The following is an 18974-nucleotide window of genomic DNA, read 5'->3' as shown; positions in this document are numbered from 1 at the left end:
TTGTCGCCGCCACATCACTTGCTGCGTTCAGGTGCTCTTTGTAACTCGGAAACACGAAAGCTACACCCAGGTGCCTTTAACGTTGTGTTTATTTTTTGGAAGTTAGTATATACATAAATATATATATATATATAGTGTAAATGGTAGAAGTTGCGTAGTTGTATCAATATACAAACCATGCCCAATTTTATTTTGCAGCCTAAGATAGCATTAGAGAGAAAAGACCGAAAACAAGGGTTGCACCGATTCCACGTGTTTCTATAAATTTAAATTATCTTTCGTCCACCCATGACGTACCAAACGACCACAGCCATGAGAGCCTATCACGTGGAGGATCTCAGCATCTCTAGTCATAAAATAGGCTCGCTCTCATCCAATGATGTTCATATTTCCGACTGCGCCTGAAAGCCTCAAGTGCCACAGCAGGTTTCGCGGAGGGGGAAGAGGTCTTATTGAGCTTTGTCTCTAACAACATCCCGTCTCTTTGGGCTATATTTCGCTAACACAAGGCGCGAGGGGATTGCGTTTATTGCATTAGTATAAAAAACTATTGGTTTGTATAAACCCGGAGCGTAAACCCGAGGTGATACCTCTTGAAAATGCTTCCGTCTCTAGCCAGCAATTCGTGCGTGCGGTTGATACAGAGCCACAAATCGACGTGGTATTTTATATCTCTAGTCTTAGGGTATGTCCTTTATCTCGTATTCGGCGCTGTTGTCTTCTCCTCGGTCGAGCTACCTTATGAAGACCTCCTGCGCCAGGAGCTGAGGGCCATTAAAAAACAGTTCCTGCAGGAGAATGAGTGTCTATCAGAGGAGCGTCTGGAGCGGTTTCTGAAGAAAGCCCTCGATGCCAGTAATTATGGGGTCTCCATCCTCAATAACGCCTCAGCTAACTGGAACTGGGACTTCACTTCTGCCCTGTTTTTTGCGAGCACCGTGCTGTCCACCACAGGTAAGCGTTGATGACCCCTCCGACAGGCTCGCTGGACGGTATTAGAGGTGATGCTGCGGGCGATCAGGTGCGCACAATAAGATAAGACTGTGTTTTACAACCAACATTAGTCTTAAGTGGGCCCCTGTTTGGCCAAAACACCATTTGTCTGACCTGTAAGATACCTGAACACAAACCTTTGGTCTACTGATTGTAACTAGGAAACAAACAAAAAAGGGTCGTGCAGAAAGTGATTGTCTAATTGTATCTTAATTACTTGATAACAGCATGTTAGTCAGGTCATGCACTTGTTTGTATTTGTTGCCTATGTCAACATCATCACTATTCTTTCCCCCCGAGGCAATCATGACATTACTCAGGTAAAGCCTTCTTTAAATAGTTTTGTGTGTTTTCTCTTAAGGCATTAGCATAGTTTTCAGATGGCTCATAGGCTTGCAGATGATCTGTGAGGCTACCTGAAAAAAGTCTTACCACAAGGCAGCAGTTATCTCGGAAGTTTCAACATACGTGATTGTGCTGATACCATGTACAGTCTATTGCTTCCTGGCTACATACAACTTTTTCTATTCAAGTCTCAACAAAATGCCGTTGTGGGTTTTACAGAGACTCGACGGACGTGTAGTTTTGACTCTTTCGCAACTTGTTTTTGCTTTCTTAATCTCAAATCTTTTGCATTTATCAATTGCAATGGTATTTTCAAAATGAGTTTGATCCTTATATTTTCCCACAAACTATGATATATCAAACACCTGCTATTAGTTGTTGTTGGATGTTTTCTATTACCTTTGTTACTCAGAAGTTCAGGCAGAAACACTAGAACACAATACTGTATCAGACACCATGAAGGCATTACCTTTAATTCTCACCAGAGAAAAAGAAAATGGGAACCAGTGTAAAAACTGAAATTGTTGCATTGTATTTAATGAATACAAAGCAGAAGCTGAAAGTTGATTGTTATATATGTTTAACAACACATCACAAGCAAACCCACTGCAATTTCTTCATTCACACACTCTTGTTAGTGACCCAGGGTATTTTTAACACTCCTGTTAGGTACACTTCATTAGAGCATGTTAGGTTTTAACAGCAACCCTTTTTTTCACATTAACATGACATCACGTCAAGACTGACCTCGGAAATCATCCTCTACCTGCCAGTAATTGCTTTAATTGACCCTGCACTGAAAAAAGTGAAACCACAGTGTCATTTACTTAAAGTGCATTTTTATATTGGTCTAATGGAAGAAAAAAAATGTCAGTTTGTCTGAAAGCAAATGACAATCTGCTCAGAAAAAATTAAAAGCAATACTTTTACTCCAATTGTATTTTCAGTTCAAACCACAAGTTTCCATGTCATGTGACCACATGACATCACATCAGGTCGCTCCCTTTCAAATTTTGCTGCCCACCATTATCTCGCTTCAGACATGATTTTTATACGTCATTTGTGACACTGCCTGTTATTTTATTTCTCAGTAAAACTAATAACAGGTCGTTGCTTTAAAAGAGCATGTATGCTCAGGAACCTGCCCTGTATAAAATTAAGTTTAGATAAGTTTAAATAAACCAGAAACAGGCTGAATTCGAAAACCTCTTTGGTGAATGTTTTCAAATAAACATTTTCTGTCCTGTTTGTTTTCCTACAGGATATGGTCACACAGCACCACTGTCAGATGGCGGGAAGGCCTTCTGCATCATATACTCGGTGATTGGCATCCCCTTCACCCTCCTCTTCCTTACTGCTGTGGTGCAAAGGATCATGGTCTTCAGCACGCGGAGGCCGATCATGTACATCCACAGGCGCTGGGGTCTGTCCAAGCCCCTGGTGGCCATCGTTCATGCCTCTCTGCTCGCCACGTTGGCCATCTCTTGCTTCTTTCTCATCCCCGCCGCCATCTTCTCAGCTCTGGAGGAGAACTGGAACTTCCTGGAGTCTTTCTACTTCTGCTTTATTTCCCTCAGCACCATCGGCCTGGGTGACTACGTACCCGGAGAGGCCTCTAATCAGAGGTTCAGGGAGCTCTACAAAGTGGGCATCACTGGTGAGTGCTGATGATTCTTCTCAATTTCATGGCAAAGTATTAGCAGCTGTAATGTCTCATATTGATTCAGGCTGCTGTCCACTTTCATTTTCATTGAGATGTTTGTAATGGTTCTATATGAATCAGTGTAAACAACATATATTTTTAAAATTATATATGTTGTGAGCAACAAACAATGTGTTACGAATGAGACGACAGGGCGTTGTTAGTGTCTGTGTTTCAGTATCACATTTCTTATTAGCTCAAATGCTTCCTGTTACAAAGAAGATATAATCGCTTGCCATGTTTGCAGGAAGCCATCCAGGAAACAAACCCCTAAAAATGATTTATTATTTTGTAACACCATGTAACATATAGTGTTGTGATAGTCTACATAGTCTACAAGTTAAATAACCCCAATATCTCAGAATAAATTATTAACTGATATAACATGTTTTATGATGGTGAACTTTGTTCTACCTGGGTGTGACACAATCAGCTGGGTCAATTTTATTGACCTATACGAAAACTTATTGTTAAGACATGCATCATAAATGTCTTATTTAGTGGGCAATATGGTGAACACATGCTTAAAAATGACAAACACATAGACGGGATTCAGATATACTTGGTTGATTCTGTTTTTAAAAAAATATAAACTGACAGATAAGATTGAGCTCAATCCTAACGCACAGGTTCCTGTTTCAGATCCAGCTTGTGTTATACATTACATTACATTACAGTCATTTAGCAGACGTGTTATAGTGGCTCTATCTCTGTTTGACTTAAAACCACATAATAAATCAGTCATTGCACTTTACAGCTTTGAGTTACAGACAAAATGACGTGATTTATAGTTTTACCTGACAGATACAGTAGGAATTATATTGCTTCAATATTAAAATAGGCTTCTATTACAAAACAAAACAAAAGAATGGAAATTAATTAGTGCATATATATAATTATGGGTAAGGAAAAGCCTGTCGTACTCACACAGAGTGTAATGGATATTACTACAGGAAGCATATATTCTGCAAAATAACTTTTCAATGCAATCTTCTAAACAATGCATATCTCTTGAAAATGGGTTACATTACATTTACATTACATTACATTACATTACATTACAGTCATTTAGCAGACGCTTTTATCCAAAGCGACTTACAGGAAGTGTATTCAACATAGGTATTCAAGAGAACTACTAGTCACCAGAAGTCATAAGTGCATCTCCTTTCTTAAACAAGCATCTCAAAGCATAAGCCAGAGCAAAAGTATAGTGCAGAGGCAGATTACTGCGAAAACAATAATTGCAACAGACTAATCCGAATATAGTAAGTGCTACAAACTACTACGAATAGGATAAGTGCAGTAAACAAATACAAATTCAATAAGTGCAGCGAACTGATACGAATACAGTAAGTGCAGCAACTAATACGAGTGCAATAAGTGCTACGAGGAAGGCTCAGGGTAGTACTTCTTGAAGAGGTGAGTTTTCAGCCTGCGCCTAAAGATGGGCAGCGACTCTGCTGTCCTGACGTCAGTGGGGAGTTCATTCCACCACTGAGGGGCCAGGACAGAAAAAAGCTGTGACCGGGTGGATCGGCCGCAGGGACCTCTGAGCGACGGGGCAACCAATCGCCCCGAGGCAGCAGAGCGAAGTGGTCGGGCAGGGGTGTAGGGCTTGACCAAGGCCTGGAGATAGGAAGGAGCTGTTCCTTTCACTGCCCTGTAGGCTAGCACCAGAGTCTTAAACTGGATGCGAGCTCTTACAGGGAGCCAGTGTAGAGAACGGAGAAGGGAAGTTGTGTGAGAGAACTTGGGGCGATTGAACACCAGACGTGCTGCAGCTTTCTGGACAAGCTCCAGAGGTCTGATGGCCGACGCCGGGGCTCCAGCAAGTAGTGAGTTCACTTGCAATAACTGTGGCTGTTTTCACACTATTCCACACAATTTTTTTTAAGCTGCTGAATGCTGCTGATAAAGCAAAATGTTGACATATTTATTGCTTTTTCCATCCTGTTTTACATAATCAGTCAGACAACACAGCAGTGTGCAGTGCAGGAGAAAAATTGAGCCATGGCCTAATGGAGATCAGCAAGGCATTGATTGCATTTTCTGGTTGAATGTGCAGCTTCCTGTGTGCAGCACTGTCAGGGCTAATAGTGAATAAATAAATAAATATATAATTCTATTTGAGTCGATGCACTCTTGACAAGCTGTGGGTGTGAACGCTACTCAAGTGAACTGTCGCCTGTATGTCTGTGTGGGTGTGTGGTACGCACCATCCAGAGAGACGTCATTCAGCAGGAACAGTGTCAGTCTGTAGGAGGAGAGAAGGCTATGACAGAATGTATTCCTTAGCTCAAATAACACTAGACACATTTGTACGTACATTGAACGTCCTCTGTGAAGAATTACTTGTCGGTATCGTAAGTGACATTGCAATCTGCAATGAAATTTGGTTACTTGCAAACGTTGCCACAAATGATAAACAACTCTTGTCGTAGGCTGAATTGTTCATTTTTGTTCGTCTTGATTTTTACCAATGCCTTTGGTGAGAAGCAGTCACTGCCTTTGGGTTTTTGCATTTGAAGTACAGCACTATTTTATGTACATACAGTATGTTCTGCTTTCTTAATTGAATCCAAACAAAAGGGATCAAACATGTGTTTTAAACAGTTGTTAATTCAGTCACAACCGACATGTTAACATACCACTTATAGTGCTGTAGTACTCCTATTTATATCAGTGTTTAAATGACAGTAGTGACTATGCAGTAGTTCTATTACGGGTAATATAGTTCACACACCGGTCTAGACATAAGTTGGATTTCTAGCGAGTTTCAATGGGATTTTTCATGTTAGGTGCTGCCAAAGATGGTTTGCTAGTGAAAGCCAATCAGTGAAAGATTTTTACTGCAGGCACTAATTAACAAACATTTACATGTAAACCGTAAATTTAGAGCATTGTCTGAAACTGTTTCTCCTCCAATCTCACCATTCAACAAAGCACACACTCTGTTCTTATCATGGCTAGCCAGCCACTGCCCTCTAGTGTCAGTGCATATAAACAACTGTTTTTGTGAAAAAAATATAATACTTGTTTGTTGTACGTACTTTTCCTAAGAATGACTTACAGAAATTGTAAAATATCTTTTAGTCTTTCTCTATTAAAAAAAAAAAAAAGTATAGTATAAACTGTATTAGGTCTTTTAAAAAAGGAATATTAAAGTGATTTATTGTTAGTGTTATAGAAAATGCGTGGTAATTGTTTGTTTTTGAAATGGTGACATTTAAATATACTACTCACTGCAGATAGTTACTCATACTTCTTGTCATCCCTTTCCTTGCCTGTGTGTTTGTCTCGTCAGTCTACCTGATCCTGGGTCTCATAGTCATGCTGGTAGTGCTGGAGACCTTCTGTGAGCTGCAGCAACTGAAGCAGCTGAGGAAGATGTTCTACCTGAAGAAGGACAAGCCGCAGGACCGCCTCGCCATTCTGGATCATGACCACCTGTCCTTCACTACGGTGTCGAACAGAGCCACGGTTTACTCTGAGGGCAAAATCCAGTCATTTGTTAGTGTCCCAACTCGACTGTCCTCTACCAATGATGACCCCATGATCCAGTAAACATCGACAGATCAAACATCCATTGAAGGATGACAATATGAAAGCAGGGGGTAATGCACACCGGAATATAAGTAGTTAGAATGAGTAGATCATGACTCTCAGCTGTAGTCATTCTGCAAACTTTAGGAGTATAATTATTTGAGACTGTACAGCTCAAGCAAACACTCTCCTTTATCAAACCCAAAAATACTGACAATATAGTACTATGCAGGAGAGATTAAATTTATGGACATCAATAAGGTAGACTATTAAAAGTTTCACAGAGGCTATAAAGACATAGTCAGTGATAAAAGAAAAGCCTTCTGCTGTATTTATGACTCACAGAAGAAATCTCCTTTATGAGCTGCGCTATTTATTGCATACTTAGGAACAGCTTAGAAAGTAATTGGTCTATTAAATCTTGCTAAAATATAGGACAAATCTCTGTAGTCGTCACAAAATCAAACATAAACATGTATGTATCTTATAAATAGAGATGCTTAATAGGTATGTGGAACTGACATATGTAGGTTATTGTTTTAATATGTACAGTACAGTGCCATCTAGAATAAACACTCCTATTAAAGATGAGCCAAAGTGTAGCCAGAACATACTGGGACACTATCATTTTATTTCATATAATTATGCCTCTGCGCAAGCAACAGCCGTGACCAGAAGCTTTATAATTTTGGGTTGTCGGTCTATTTGTTATATCGGTCGGTTCTTCTGCCTTTCCTTCCTTCCGCCCATCCCATTCTTGTGAACTTGATATCTAAGGAACGACTTGAGGGAATTTCTTCAAGGATGAACTGATTGGAACTTGTTGGTCAAAGGTCGCTGTAAGCTTACAAAGCATGTTTTTGGCCATGACTCAGAATATACTTATGTTAACTATCACAATTTCAAAAAAATGTGAGGACATTTTGGACTGACATGGATGTAAACTGCGACTTAACTGGTTGGCAGAGGCATACAACAGCCAGGCAGTTATTCTAGTTTTGCATTGAAATTTGAGAGGAAAGTTTGGTTAATGTACAGTACCATTACATGTTTTCTGGCAGTGTTTGTTGCAACTGATCAGAATTTGTTGATGGGTAAGTTCTGACATGCTTCACTGGAATATTTTCAGTTGGTCCGTCGCCTATACATTTTTTATGAAACGTTTTTGAAATATTCCGAGACCTGTTTTTTTCCATTGCATAATGTGTTTAACATGGTTGACAGCAAGATAGCTTGTAGTCGATCCTAAACAAGCATCTGAAAGAGGAGACAGAATGTTTTATGAACTATTAGTGGTCTGAGCTCAGAAGAAGATCTCCAGTAAGTGTCATTTCTGAATATAAAGTTTGCAAGTTTTAAACTGCCAAGAAGAAACACAGTTCAACAGTAAATGTTTTGTAGCACATGGCTCATCATTATGGGGGTGTTAATATTCTTTTTGGACTTCATGGTTTCACACATTTCATTGTGAGTGATAGTATTTTTCTGCAAGTATGTGTATTTTCTCAAAATGTTGCAGTCCTATTTCAAAGTTGTCCATGTGAGATGATAAGCACTATAATTTATTGATTTGTCTGAATGGCTAAATGTGTGCTTGACTGTTTGAAAAGGGAAATAGAGGTTAGCCTAGCTTAAAAAGGGAAGCACATATTGCTGGCTGGCCCGTTGCATTTTACCGTCAATAAAGAGAGCTCAGTTTGCACATGTACTAGAGCCAGAAGTAGTACAGAGTAAAATAAATGTTTGGGATTTCTCAGAGAGAAAAGGGATATGGTTCCAAATATTTTATCTGTAAAGATAACAGGAGATAAAAAAAACAAAAACAAATGACAGAAATGATCAAAAACGAATGGTACTTTTGATGTAGGTGATCTCTAAAGGCTCGATAATTGCTCAAAACTAGAAAAGAAGCTGTCAGACAGAAACTATTTTACTGTATTTCTGCAATTTGAATGTAGAAATGTATATTTTTTTAGTAGTAATTGATGAAAGTAATTGAGTGCAGCTCAAAACATCCCAGTTCTGTGGCATCTAACACTTCAGTTTTTAATCAGCTGATTAACCAAGGATGAAACTGTCCATGATTGGAAATTAAACCAGTGGATATACACTATTACCATTTTGTATGAAATTGACATTGCACTCCTCTGTGTATTTAAAAAACAACATTTGTATCTGCAGGAAGAATTATGTGACAGAAGTACTTAATTTCATGCCATTATCCGTCCTGTAATAGACACCCACACGTACAGTGTAGCTGCGTACTGCTGTAATTCAGACTTATTTGTCATACATTCTTTTTAGTACATTTAATAGAATGACGTTCATTTGTTATGGATTTTAGGTATGTCTCAGTCTCTGTGTGGAGCTGAAGTTTTGACCTCATCTTTCTCTGCTACATCGCCACATCATGACACAGTCACAGCCTTTTATGAAGTCTTGAATGTAATGCTTTTTATGCCGTTTGTTACAGTGCGCTTCAAGGCCTGACCAGAGTTCAGCATTACTCCTTGCTGCTCTGCTGGGTCTGTCAGTTTAGTGACAAGTTTATTTGAAAAGCTTAGCTGTGGCACGGTGTCATGACTGCTTGCAAAATTAGCATTGAGTGTGTCATAATCTGTGTTACTCACTGATCTTTATTTGGTACTTTATAGATCAGTGGGATTTTAGCTCTTTTTTTTCCACCAGTCTTGGCCTTCGTGTAAACTGTGATGCATTGAAACTGTTCATATTTTCTGACGAGAACAAAAAACACAACTTGAATTTTGCTAAGGTGGAGTTTCTCTTTTACTGTAAGATGTTTCACTGTTTGCAGATAAATTAAATAGATTGATGTCAAGGCTTTTACCATTCAGCGTTACGGTTTTTGGCAGTGTTTGTCATGCACATATAGTTTGTCTTGAGGGTGAGGGCTGTCAGGTAAAGTAGTTCTGTTCAGGTTGTAAACATTGTGTCATGGATTCTAAATGGGAGCACACTGACATTATTTATTAATGCTATCAAAAGTAATACGTTTGGAATATTTGGGATCTCAGATTTCTGTACATATCTCTTCAGTTGTTGTAGATTCATGTGCACCAGTGAGTATTTAAAACAATGCCATGAAGCACCAACATTTTCTGTAAAATTAATTTTAGCATAAGAAGTGAATCCATCCAACTGTAAAATATCAGTGTCTTAAATAAAGTGTTTGTTTAATCTGACTTTTTTGTTTTAATTATCTTTGTCCTCTGCTGTATTATTTAGAGCTACTACTGTACATATGCTAAATGCCAATCGAAACTAGCTGATCCAGTGGTAGGTCATGAGTATTGCGCTCAGCTGTCTCCTTTTAGCAACACGTGTGACTCTATAACATGTTTTTACCATACATACATAACCCTAACCCTTCTACACACAAAATCACCAGTATAAATTGGAAAGAAAAGCAGAACAAATTGCAATTATTATGATTATCTGTTGGGTCTTGGGTAGCGATTTTCAAAGAAAAATTATTGATTAATTGTTAGTGTTACTGTTATAGTCAAAATGGAGATATGGACTCCATCATTGTCTCCATCATAGAAGAGCACTAATTGAAGTTGGAGGAGAACAACAGGCTCTCGGATATCCCCGCTAGTGAATAATAGGAAATGCTTACTTAATTGAGCATAAGAAGCTATTTTTTCTCATCAGACTCAATTCTATGTGGTATTTTAGAAAGAAGGGAACATAGTAAGCTGTTGAAGGACACTGATTTAGGATGAGAAGCTGTGAAGACAAACAGATCTCTAAAATGTGCAAAATATATGATCAACTTTGGTATTACTGTACAATATCTGGCACACAAAAATACATGTAAAAAGTGAAACAAATGAAATATGTAGGCGTATTCCGTCTGAATTATCTGATTCCTTTCCACCTCAGCATTCATCACAGTACCACAGAATATATTGTGTTTTATTGCTGTGGGTAGAATATGTTGCTCTGAGGATATTGACTTTAATTTGGTATTCTGAGGGTGCTGAAAGTAAATAAAACACTTTTGTTTTATTCAGCAGTTGTGACTTGAGCCGACAACCATGTTATCAAGTTGAACTGCTTGAATGAAGATGAGGAGAAAGCAGTTGCTGGCAAAGTATTTATTGGATGCATGTTATGAGAAAACGATTACCTGGGGGCTTACAGCAAATAATTACTGAGGATGTTAGCCAGTTTCAGTACAAACCCGCCATATTCAGCACTGAGTAGCAATTGTGTCATGACATTCATGACAATCTGCTTGGTTTTGTATTATGCAAATTATGTTTCTGCAAGATACATTTTGGAAATACCTATAATAGAACAGGCTCAAATCACAAACCGCAAACAACTGACTGCCCACCCTCATTTGAATTGTGCACTGCAAATAGTCCTTATAAAGCATGTGAGCCCTGCTTGCAGAATATTCAAGCAGTAGCATTTGAAACAGGGACACGGTACAATGGTAAGTAGTCACCATAAAACTGCACCGTCCTTTATAGAAAACAAAAATATTCACTCCACAAAGCCCTGCTTCTGTATAAACTGTAAGCTTCATCAAAAACATAGTATAACTAAATCAGCTGGCCCTCAAATAGACAACCATCACTTTTACATGCATTATTGTTTGGCAAGGCTGAAAACAATGCAAAAGAAAAACAACAGTGCATTTACTGTATTAGTAAGAGGGTTAGTACACACACTTAAACACACTTCTCCCACACTTATTATTCACACTCTGATAGTTCATTTATAGCAGTGGTTCCAAACCTCTGTGCAAATTGTATTATTTATTTTAAATGCATAGTGTGAATCTTTACATTTTACAGTATATGAACATAAACAAACACATAAACAGCAGCTATAAAAACGTGCAGCTATATCATTCATTCCCTGCATGTGGCAGTGTTTAATTATTACAGCAGTAACTTGATTTCCCTATAGGTGGTGACATTGACATTTCTACATTTGTATGTGTAATCTGCTGCTGCTCTAACTTTCATTTGCTGCAGATGGTGCAGGCTGGCAGGTGAAGAATGACGTAACAGTGCCCCCTTGTGGAGAGTCTCCAGCCTGCTAAATGCAACTGATTTTCTGGGTTTTGGGGTTTTGAGAGTTAGTTAAATGCCCTTTCACATGAAAAAAAGTGTAATACTTGGAGGAGAGAGCATCTCCTCTGAAATGAAACCTTGTGCATGCAAAAGCAAGGTCTGTACTTACAGCCAAATCAGATTCTGACTTTGGCACTTGGCCATGGTGCAGACCTACACTTAAGGACATCACGTCTTCTAACGCCCCAACCTTTTTCTCTCCTTTAATTGCTTTTAATTTGTTCCCACACACAAACACGTACATACAGTACAACTGTCAGTAGACGCAACCAGGTTGTCTGTCAGCAGTGTATCAGGGCAGAACAGGACTATCCCCTGAAGACCCATTTCTACACACCACCGAACTGAAATGTACCCGCAGGTCCTTGTCATTAATATTGCTATTTGATCTTTTTTGCATCATTCATATGCCCACAGGAAACTACCTGAGCCTGCGCTGTTGAGATAAAAGAGTTCAGCCTCACGTTTCACTCCTGCAACCGGAATGATTCTTTTTTCCTTGCTGAAAGTGAGAATTGCATCACTACACTGAATCTAAAGGGATCCTGCAACCGGAATGATTCTTTTTTCCTTGCTGAAAGTGAGAATTGCATCACTACACTGAATCTAAAGGGATTATTTAAGGAATCCGGATGTGCCTTTAGCCATATAATCATATAAATAATGCACATGTTTCGGCTTTATGTTCTTGTGCATCAAACACCCACTTCAGTAAAGCCCAAAAATAACACACACTGCAGCTATATGTGTGATGCTAGACGTTGCATCAGTCAGATTTACAACAAGTCCATTGTTGCAACTTTAGCTCCCCATACACTAGTGGTCCAGAGACTCAGGGGTCACAGAGGACAGAGGGTTGGTTGGGCTGGACTGAGGCAACTACGGCATCTACCCTATAGCACCACTTTCTGGTGGTGGAGCTACTCTATTTATATCCTGACACACAAACTGGGACTATGGGAATGCAGGAGGCCTCAAGCAAAAACATTCCCCTCTGCCAACTCTGTAGCTGCTCTCCTTTGCTACTGCAAACACGATGCTTTCATTTTGCTGCACTAAAGGGAGTGCTGATTGTATATTCTAAATTATAGTATGGTTTTGGTTTTGTATCCAAGAAAAAGTGCTAATTTCGTGGGATAAAAAGCATGTATATATATATATATATATATATATATATATATATATATATATATATATGTGCAGACATGCACCAGAAAAGACTAAGCAGGACATACACACTGCCCCAGTTAACTCTGTCTTGAATGTATAAGAGATGAGACAAACTGACAGGACCAGAAGACGGTATGAGAGAACAGAAGGAGGGGCGAATGGATGCTGCGGGGATTCTCTCTATTGCAACCAATCAGCAGTGAAACCTCAATCGCTGCAGTGTGTGATGTTTAGAGAACATCACGACTCACAGTCAGCTCCCTTCATGTTTAATACAAAGAGGGCACAGGCACATTTATGAGAAAAAAAAATCTGTATTCTGTTGTTCTCAGGAGTCCTGACGTCTTACAAAAGCCATCTCTGGGCAAAACATCAACACTCTTGCTGAATACTATAAAGCAACTTTTAGAGTATCAACAGCAAAATCAATGTTTTTTTCAGTTTTATATGCTTTATAATCACACTAAAGTCAGTCATATCCAGCTGTGAAAATGCTGCGAGAATGTCCACTAATTGGATGACAAAAGGCAAATAGCCATGTGCCTTTGACCAAACCAATTATAATTAAATCATAAGCGCATGAAGGAACAACACTGACAACTGCCATGTCAGTTTTTCTAATGCTATCAGAGTGCCTTCACAAAACCCTCACAATGACCTGATTCGCGAAATCTCGTCCATGCCAAGTCTTCACACCCCACAATTCACCGAAAATAATTGGATATAAATATTCAGAAGAAGCAATCGTTTGTTTTCAAGTGGTGAATGTGGCATGGTGCTGAGTTTTCCCCTCGTGACAATTACTCCGAATCCCTTTTGGCAAAATGGGTAAAAGATAAGCAGATCAGACATTTATGACAGGAGAGGTGCACTTTGACTAACACACAAAAAGAAGAAGGATTTGTGTGTCAAGAAAGGTGGACAGATTTTTAGTCTAATAAGGAATAATGCTGTAAAGTATACATATGCATATGGAAAATAAGTAAACAGCTAGTTTGCATTTTAATGACACAGAGTGCATTTGTTCAATGGATAATATCATGGTTTATTTAACCATATGGCTGTGAATGTCTAATGGTCAAAAGTAATGTGTGTTTCAATTGAAGGGGACCCCAGTTTAGTCAATGGTTACATATATATGACATATTTGTGTTAATGAAAAACATTTTCCACAACACATTCTGTGTGAGCTGAAAAGCACCTCTGAAGTGCCATTCTCCTGCTATTTCACAGGTGTATTTTATTATTAATAGCAGCGCAGTAGAGAACGGACTAGTCGTGGATACTTCCAGGACTTTAATCATATATATTTTTATCTTGTTATCATTTGTCAGCAAAACTTAAAAGAGAACATCTAAGAATGGAAATCAGGGCAGTTGAGTCTGGCCAGAAGGAAAGACAGAAGATGCCAATTTTTCTCCCACTGGAGCCGTTTGCCTTGGCAGCTAACTGGTTCCCACTGTTGACACAAAATAGCATCGGGGGTCCTCTGACTCCTCTAATCCACAGAGATTGTGGCTACCCTCCAGCTGTGTGTCAACCTTACTATTAATGGCAGCTGAATAACAAATATACCCTAAAGAAATCACAAAGGGCCTTGGGACTACAGGGTGCGGTTTCCATAAAGGTTATGTTTCCTCATGGCTGAAATAACGTTTCTTCTTCAGCAACAGAGGAACAGATGTGGATTATAACAATAAATTGCTTCTCATGTTGGCATATGCAAATAGAAAAGTCACTAATTACATACTGAATAATGAGGATAAAATGTTTGCAAAACCTCTAATTGCTTAATTACATACACAGTGATGAATGTGACCTTTTTTTACTGGCTATGAGTTTCACTTCTCCCCCTGAATTGGCCAATCAGCAGAGGCCTGTTATACTGTTTCCAGGCTGAGGGCTGTTTTAAATATTGATGGTGAAAAGAGAGAAGCTTTACATCATACTTATTTAAACTGTATGACACTAGACACAGGAGAGTAAGAGAGATAATGGAAATGAGGTTTATAAAACACATGCTTTTTTTCTGCCTAAGCACTTTTTTTTTCAGAATACAGGAAAGAGCTAAAGGGGAGGTTATGATGAAGGATAGAATCTCGATCCCGCTCTTTCACTGATTTTTCCATGACTACGATTTCCATAAGTAACCTGGAGCCCTTGCAGTTTAAATTCTCTCTACATTCTAGAAATATATGAACGATCCTATGCTGAGGGAAAAACTGTAGAATTGTTTGTATTTCTTTTTCTCGATTTCACAGCATTGGAGCTCCATTGAGAAATTTGCCTCATGAAAATGGACCATTTTCACAGAAGACATTTTGTCATGTTGGTAGGGAAAGCACAGGCAGAAATAATAAAATGAGTAATGTCAGAATTCCATTTAGCTGCCTTAGTTTCGGGGCTCGGGTATTGCATGCTGGCTCATTTCACACTGTCATGAATTAGTAGGACACTTGTAAAGTACAGAGCCATCGTTATTGTCAAAAGGCTTATTAACAAGTCCCCTCAAGAACTTAGAAAAAAGTATTTATATGCCCTTTATCAGGACCAAAGGTGGATAATGTTACCATTAAGATATGCTATTTTTTCTCATTATAAAAATGACACAATTCATCTATACTGTAGAACAAATAATGAATTTAATTTAATTTTGCTTTTCACGTGAATTTGTAATATAAACAATACCAGATACCTTACATATTACTATTATAAGTTACCCCTGTGTTTGACAGGTCACCATATCTGCTGCGAGAAAAGTCGGAAGTTCTTTTTCACAACAGCAATGTCGTCACAGCTGTAACACCCCGGTAGTAACATTAAAAATGGCTGCATTCTATTCAGGTGAGCCAGTTCATGCTGACTCACTGGAATGACTGTGACACGTAATGGAACTGAGTCACTGTTAACCTTATCATTTTTGCTTCGAAAAGAACATTTGGACCTTTATTTATCAAACTTAACCGATCATTTGAAAACTTTAACGGCTGGCCCCCTGAGTTATTATTTTTTTCAGTTTCTTGTGTCTTGTGTGTGAAGTATCTGCACAGTGTTCATTTCATGTTTTCTTGGACTTTCACCTCATCTCTGAACCAAATTTAGAAAAAGAGTGCAGTACCCCGTAGATTGGGCCACCAATTAAATCACTATTAAAGGACTGCTGAAGTCGAAGATATTGTGCTGTGCGACAGTGGAAGACTTGCACGTATCAGCACTCCTTTTATATCAACTGTTTTGATATTCATGGACTGTGTCTCACGGGTAGTGTCCATATTATTTAGTTTGAGTAAAAGCATACGGTCGAACAGTGAGAATTGATTTGGCTCTCGCTGAGCTGTGAAGTTGAGAGGTGCATTATGCAAAAATGGACCTAAGGCTGCCGATAGGAGGTGTTGACCCGTCTATTGATGACTAGACTCTTCTGTTTTTTGCGTGAGTAAGCACAGAACCCCCCAACCACACACACCCACACACACCCACACACACATACACACACACAAACACTGTGTGGACGTGAAAGCTGTGACTGGTCATTGATCCATGCGAACCTGCATACAAAAACAGTCACTGTACTGTTGCTGCTCTCTGCAGTCAGTCGCTCACAGAATGTTGACGCATTGCAGCCAGAGGACCACAGACCTGGGACCTTTGGGTAACACTACCCCATCCATGTAAGGTACAGCTCCACTCTTCCTCATTGTTATAACTGCATGTACTGCTTAGGTTTATCCAGGGGCGGAAGTTCATCCAAACTTTGTCAAATTTAAGGAAAAATTTGCATGAAATTTAGCGCATGTTAAGCTCCATCAGTTTTGCAATCATAGTTCTTTTAATCAACTCAGAGTGTTTTAAAAACCCACTACTTTTTATGTTGTTGTTGCACAGTTCACAACGTTCAAGACAAAGACAGTTACTTGATTTTAATTTCCAGGTAGATATAATCACCACCAGTGAACATAATTACCCCATTACTGGAAGCATTGCTCTGATTGGATGTAATCAACCATACAGTTTCCCTGTAATTGTCTTTGATACTGAGGAATTATACAGGGACAATATTTCTACTGTTTCATTTCTGCATCTGTTCACCATGACCTTTGAAATACAGGCCCTGCTATCATCTTGAAATGTTTGTGAACTCCTTAGGTCAAGTAGACTGTGAATAATAGACCAAAGGGCAACCCTGTGGGCTGTAAATTGTTTAAAAATCTATAGCTACTGGAAAAAGTTTTCTGGTAACAGTGTCGATATGTTGTACACCTGGGCTGAAAATCTTAAACAGCCGGGGCTTGACCAGTCGATTTATCTGTGATATTCCGCACAACAATGGAGGAAAATCCATTATTTCTCATCCACAGAGCACAGCTACATGAAATGAAAAGTAACAACAACAAATAATTACAAAGAAAGCATCATATCTGTCTTTCCCTAAATAACTATGACTGAAGTATTGACATAAAATGATTAGGCCAAAATTAAACTGGAGCTTTATTGTTTTAGAGATGCTAATATCATCAAGATAATTGTGCCTTGCATTCCCATCTCCTTTTTAGCTTGATAGTCTTTTGAATACCACCTAGAACCCCCGTTACAGTTCTAAGCCACAAATAACTGGCACCAACAGATTCAAAATAAAACACCTACTTCATACTTCAAAGTAAGGTTATGTGTGCACTTTTTAATCTTGAGCCAGAGAGACTAGCTGTGCCCGTCTGAATTTGACAGTTTGAGGGAAAAGAATGTGAAAAATAGCTCATTTTCGTCTGACTGCTGCCAATGTGTGTGTGCTTTACGTGTCAGTGATAAGACTTTTTGAGTCACAAAGCTTAAGATCAGCTAGGGGAAAGCTGAGGTCAGTTGAGATGCAGATATGTGCAAATTAGGATTCAAGGGGTCTTTGTGAGGTAAGAGAAAGCCAGCAAATTCAGAAGAAAGTGTAACTATTGGACGTCTCGTGTGTATATATATTTGTATGACCTACTGGTACTGATGTGTTCAGATACCCCACGTTCAAATCTGATACAATTTATTCTTTGTACATCAGATTTACATATAATGATAGCTCCCCTTAGTCCGGTAGATGGCGCTGTTGCAGTGCCTCAAGGACCCAGCAGCAGCAGCATCCAGAGCACAGCGCATCCTTTTAATGTTGAACCAGTCTGTACTGTTGTGGCCAGGCAGGCATATGCGTTTGTGGGGTTGAGAAGGAGCAGGACGATGGTACTTGTGTCCGACAGCCTTGATGAGGATTTAGATGTTTTCCAGTAGCTGCCCTGCTTAGTGGCCTTAAGGATGTACGGGGATGGAGAGGGCACAGTGTGGGACCGGGTCGGGCGGCCCCATCGGGACTGTATGTGCTACCTTGGACCTCCTACTACTTTGATGCCCATGTAAGACATTTAAACTTTTACATTTGCATCGCAGCCGAACGACAGGAAGGCAGCGGCGCACCTGTTGCGTACTTGATCACATAGGTGCATTGATAAAGTCAATTTACTTAATAGGGCAAACATTTCCAATATAGCTGTAGAGTGTTCTCTTTGAATTTGAGTGAAGTTTACATTTCGACTGCAGATTGATGTAATGTTGGCGGACCGATTGCAATTCTGTTTTAAAAAAAATGAGAAAAATGATGTTATAGGCTATGATACGGATATGGCACCACTTGTGGGGTTATTTTCCAGGTGGGGGTGGGGGTTACAAACCGATTTTCTCTGAGCGGATCACTAAATCATGTTTTGCTTTAACATGTTGACGTTTTCATCTGAGAGGCAGCCCTGTGCTTCTTTGTCAGGTGTTTCAACATTCAACCATTCTTTTTCATTTTATCTCCCAGTCTGACATAAAGCATTCTATTTATTTCTGATAAATTATATTTAGGCTATTGTATGGCCTGTAGTCTGTGCGCAGTTTCTGCTTCAGTGCCTACATGAAGTAATCTTAAGAAATCACTCCTGATGGATTCATTAGTTTCAGATGCCTTTAAACCTAAAATAGGAGTTCTTACAATGCATTGTAGCCTATACAACAGTTGCAAGAGCAGTCACTTCCGCTTAGTGTCTTTCACAGTGTTGTTGTGAGGACTCTGAGGCCAGTGAAGGATGATGATT

General features: G+C 39.2%; 2 protein-coding genes across 2 annotated transcripts in view; both read left to right on the top strand.

The window, feature by feature from the left end:
• The first annotated feature begins 438 nt into the window (after nt 1-438).
• kcnk1b (potassium channel, subfamily K, member 1b) lies at nt 439-9786 on the top strand. Its single transcript, XM_054600600.1, has 3 exons — nt 439-954; nt 2600-2995; nt 6345-9786. Exons 1-3 carry the CDS (start codon nt 600-602, stop codon nt 6602-6604), a joined length of 1011 nt encoding a protein of 336 aa, XP_054456575.1. The 5' UTR covers nt 439-599; the 3' UTR covers nt 6605-9786.
• An 8370-nt stretch (nt 9787-18156) lies between these two features.
• slc35f3b (solute carrier family 35 member F3b) overlaps nt 18157-18974 on the top strand; it is a 44129-nt gene continuing 43311 nt past the window's right edge. The window contains exon 1 of the mRNA XM_054600577.1: nt 18157-18254. Within this exon, the coding sequence (XP_054456552.1) occupies nt 18157-18254 (98 nt within the window). The remainder of the gene's footprint in view (nt 18255-18974) is intronic.

The sequence above is a fragment of the Anoplopoma fimbria genome, chromosome 6, assembly GCF_027596085.1.
Source record: "Anoplopoma fimbria isolate UVic2021 breed Golden Eagle Sablefish chromosome 6, Afim_UVic_2022, whole genome shotgun sequence".
In the NCBI taxonomy this organism is placed as follows: domain Eukaryota; kingdom Metazoa; phylum Chordata; class Actinopteri; order Perciformes; family Anoplopomatidae; genus Anoplopoma; species Anoplopoma fimbria.
This window is presented reverse-complemented; position numbering and strand designations above follow the sequence as displayed.

Excerpts from the sequence above, each read along its gene's own strand:
- kcnk1b (XM_054600600.1), top strand. The coding sequence starts at position 600 with ATGCTTCCGTCTCTAGCCAGCAATTCGTGCGTGCGGTTGATACAGAGC. Across the intron at positions 955-2,599 it reads CACCGTGCTGTCCACCACAG|GATATGGTCACACAGCACCA; the intron begins GTAAGCGTTGAT and ends GTTTTCCTACAG. Across the intron at positions 2,996-6,344 it reads CTACAAAGTGGGCATCACTG|TCTACCTGATCCTGGGTCTC; the intron begins GTGAGTGCTGAT and ends TTGTCTCGTCAG.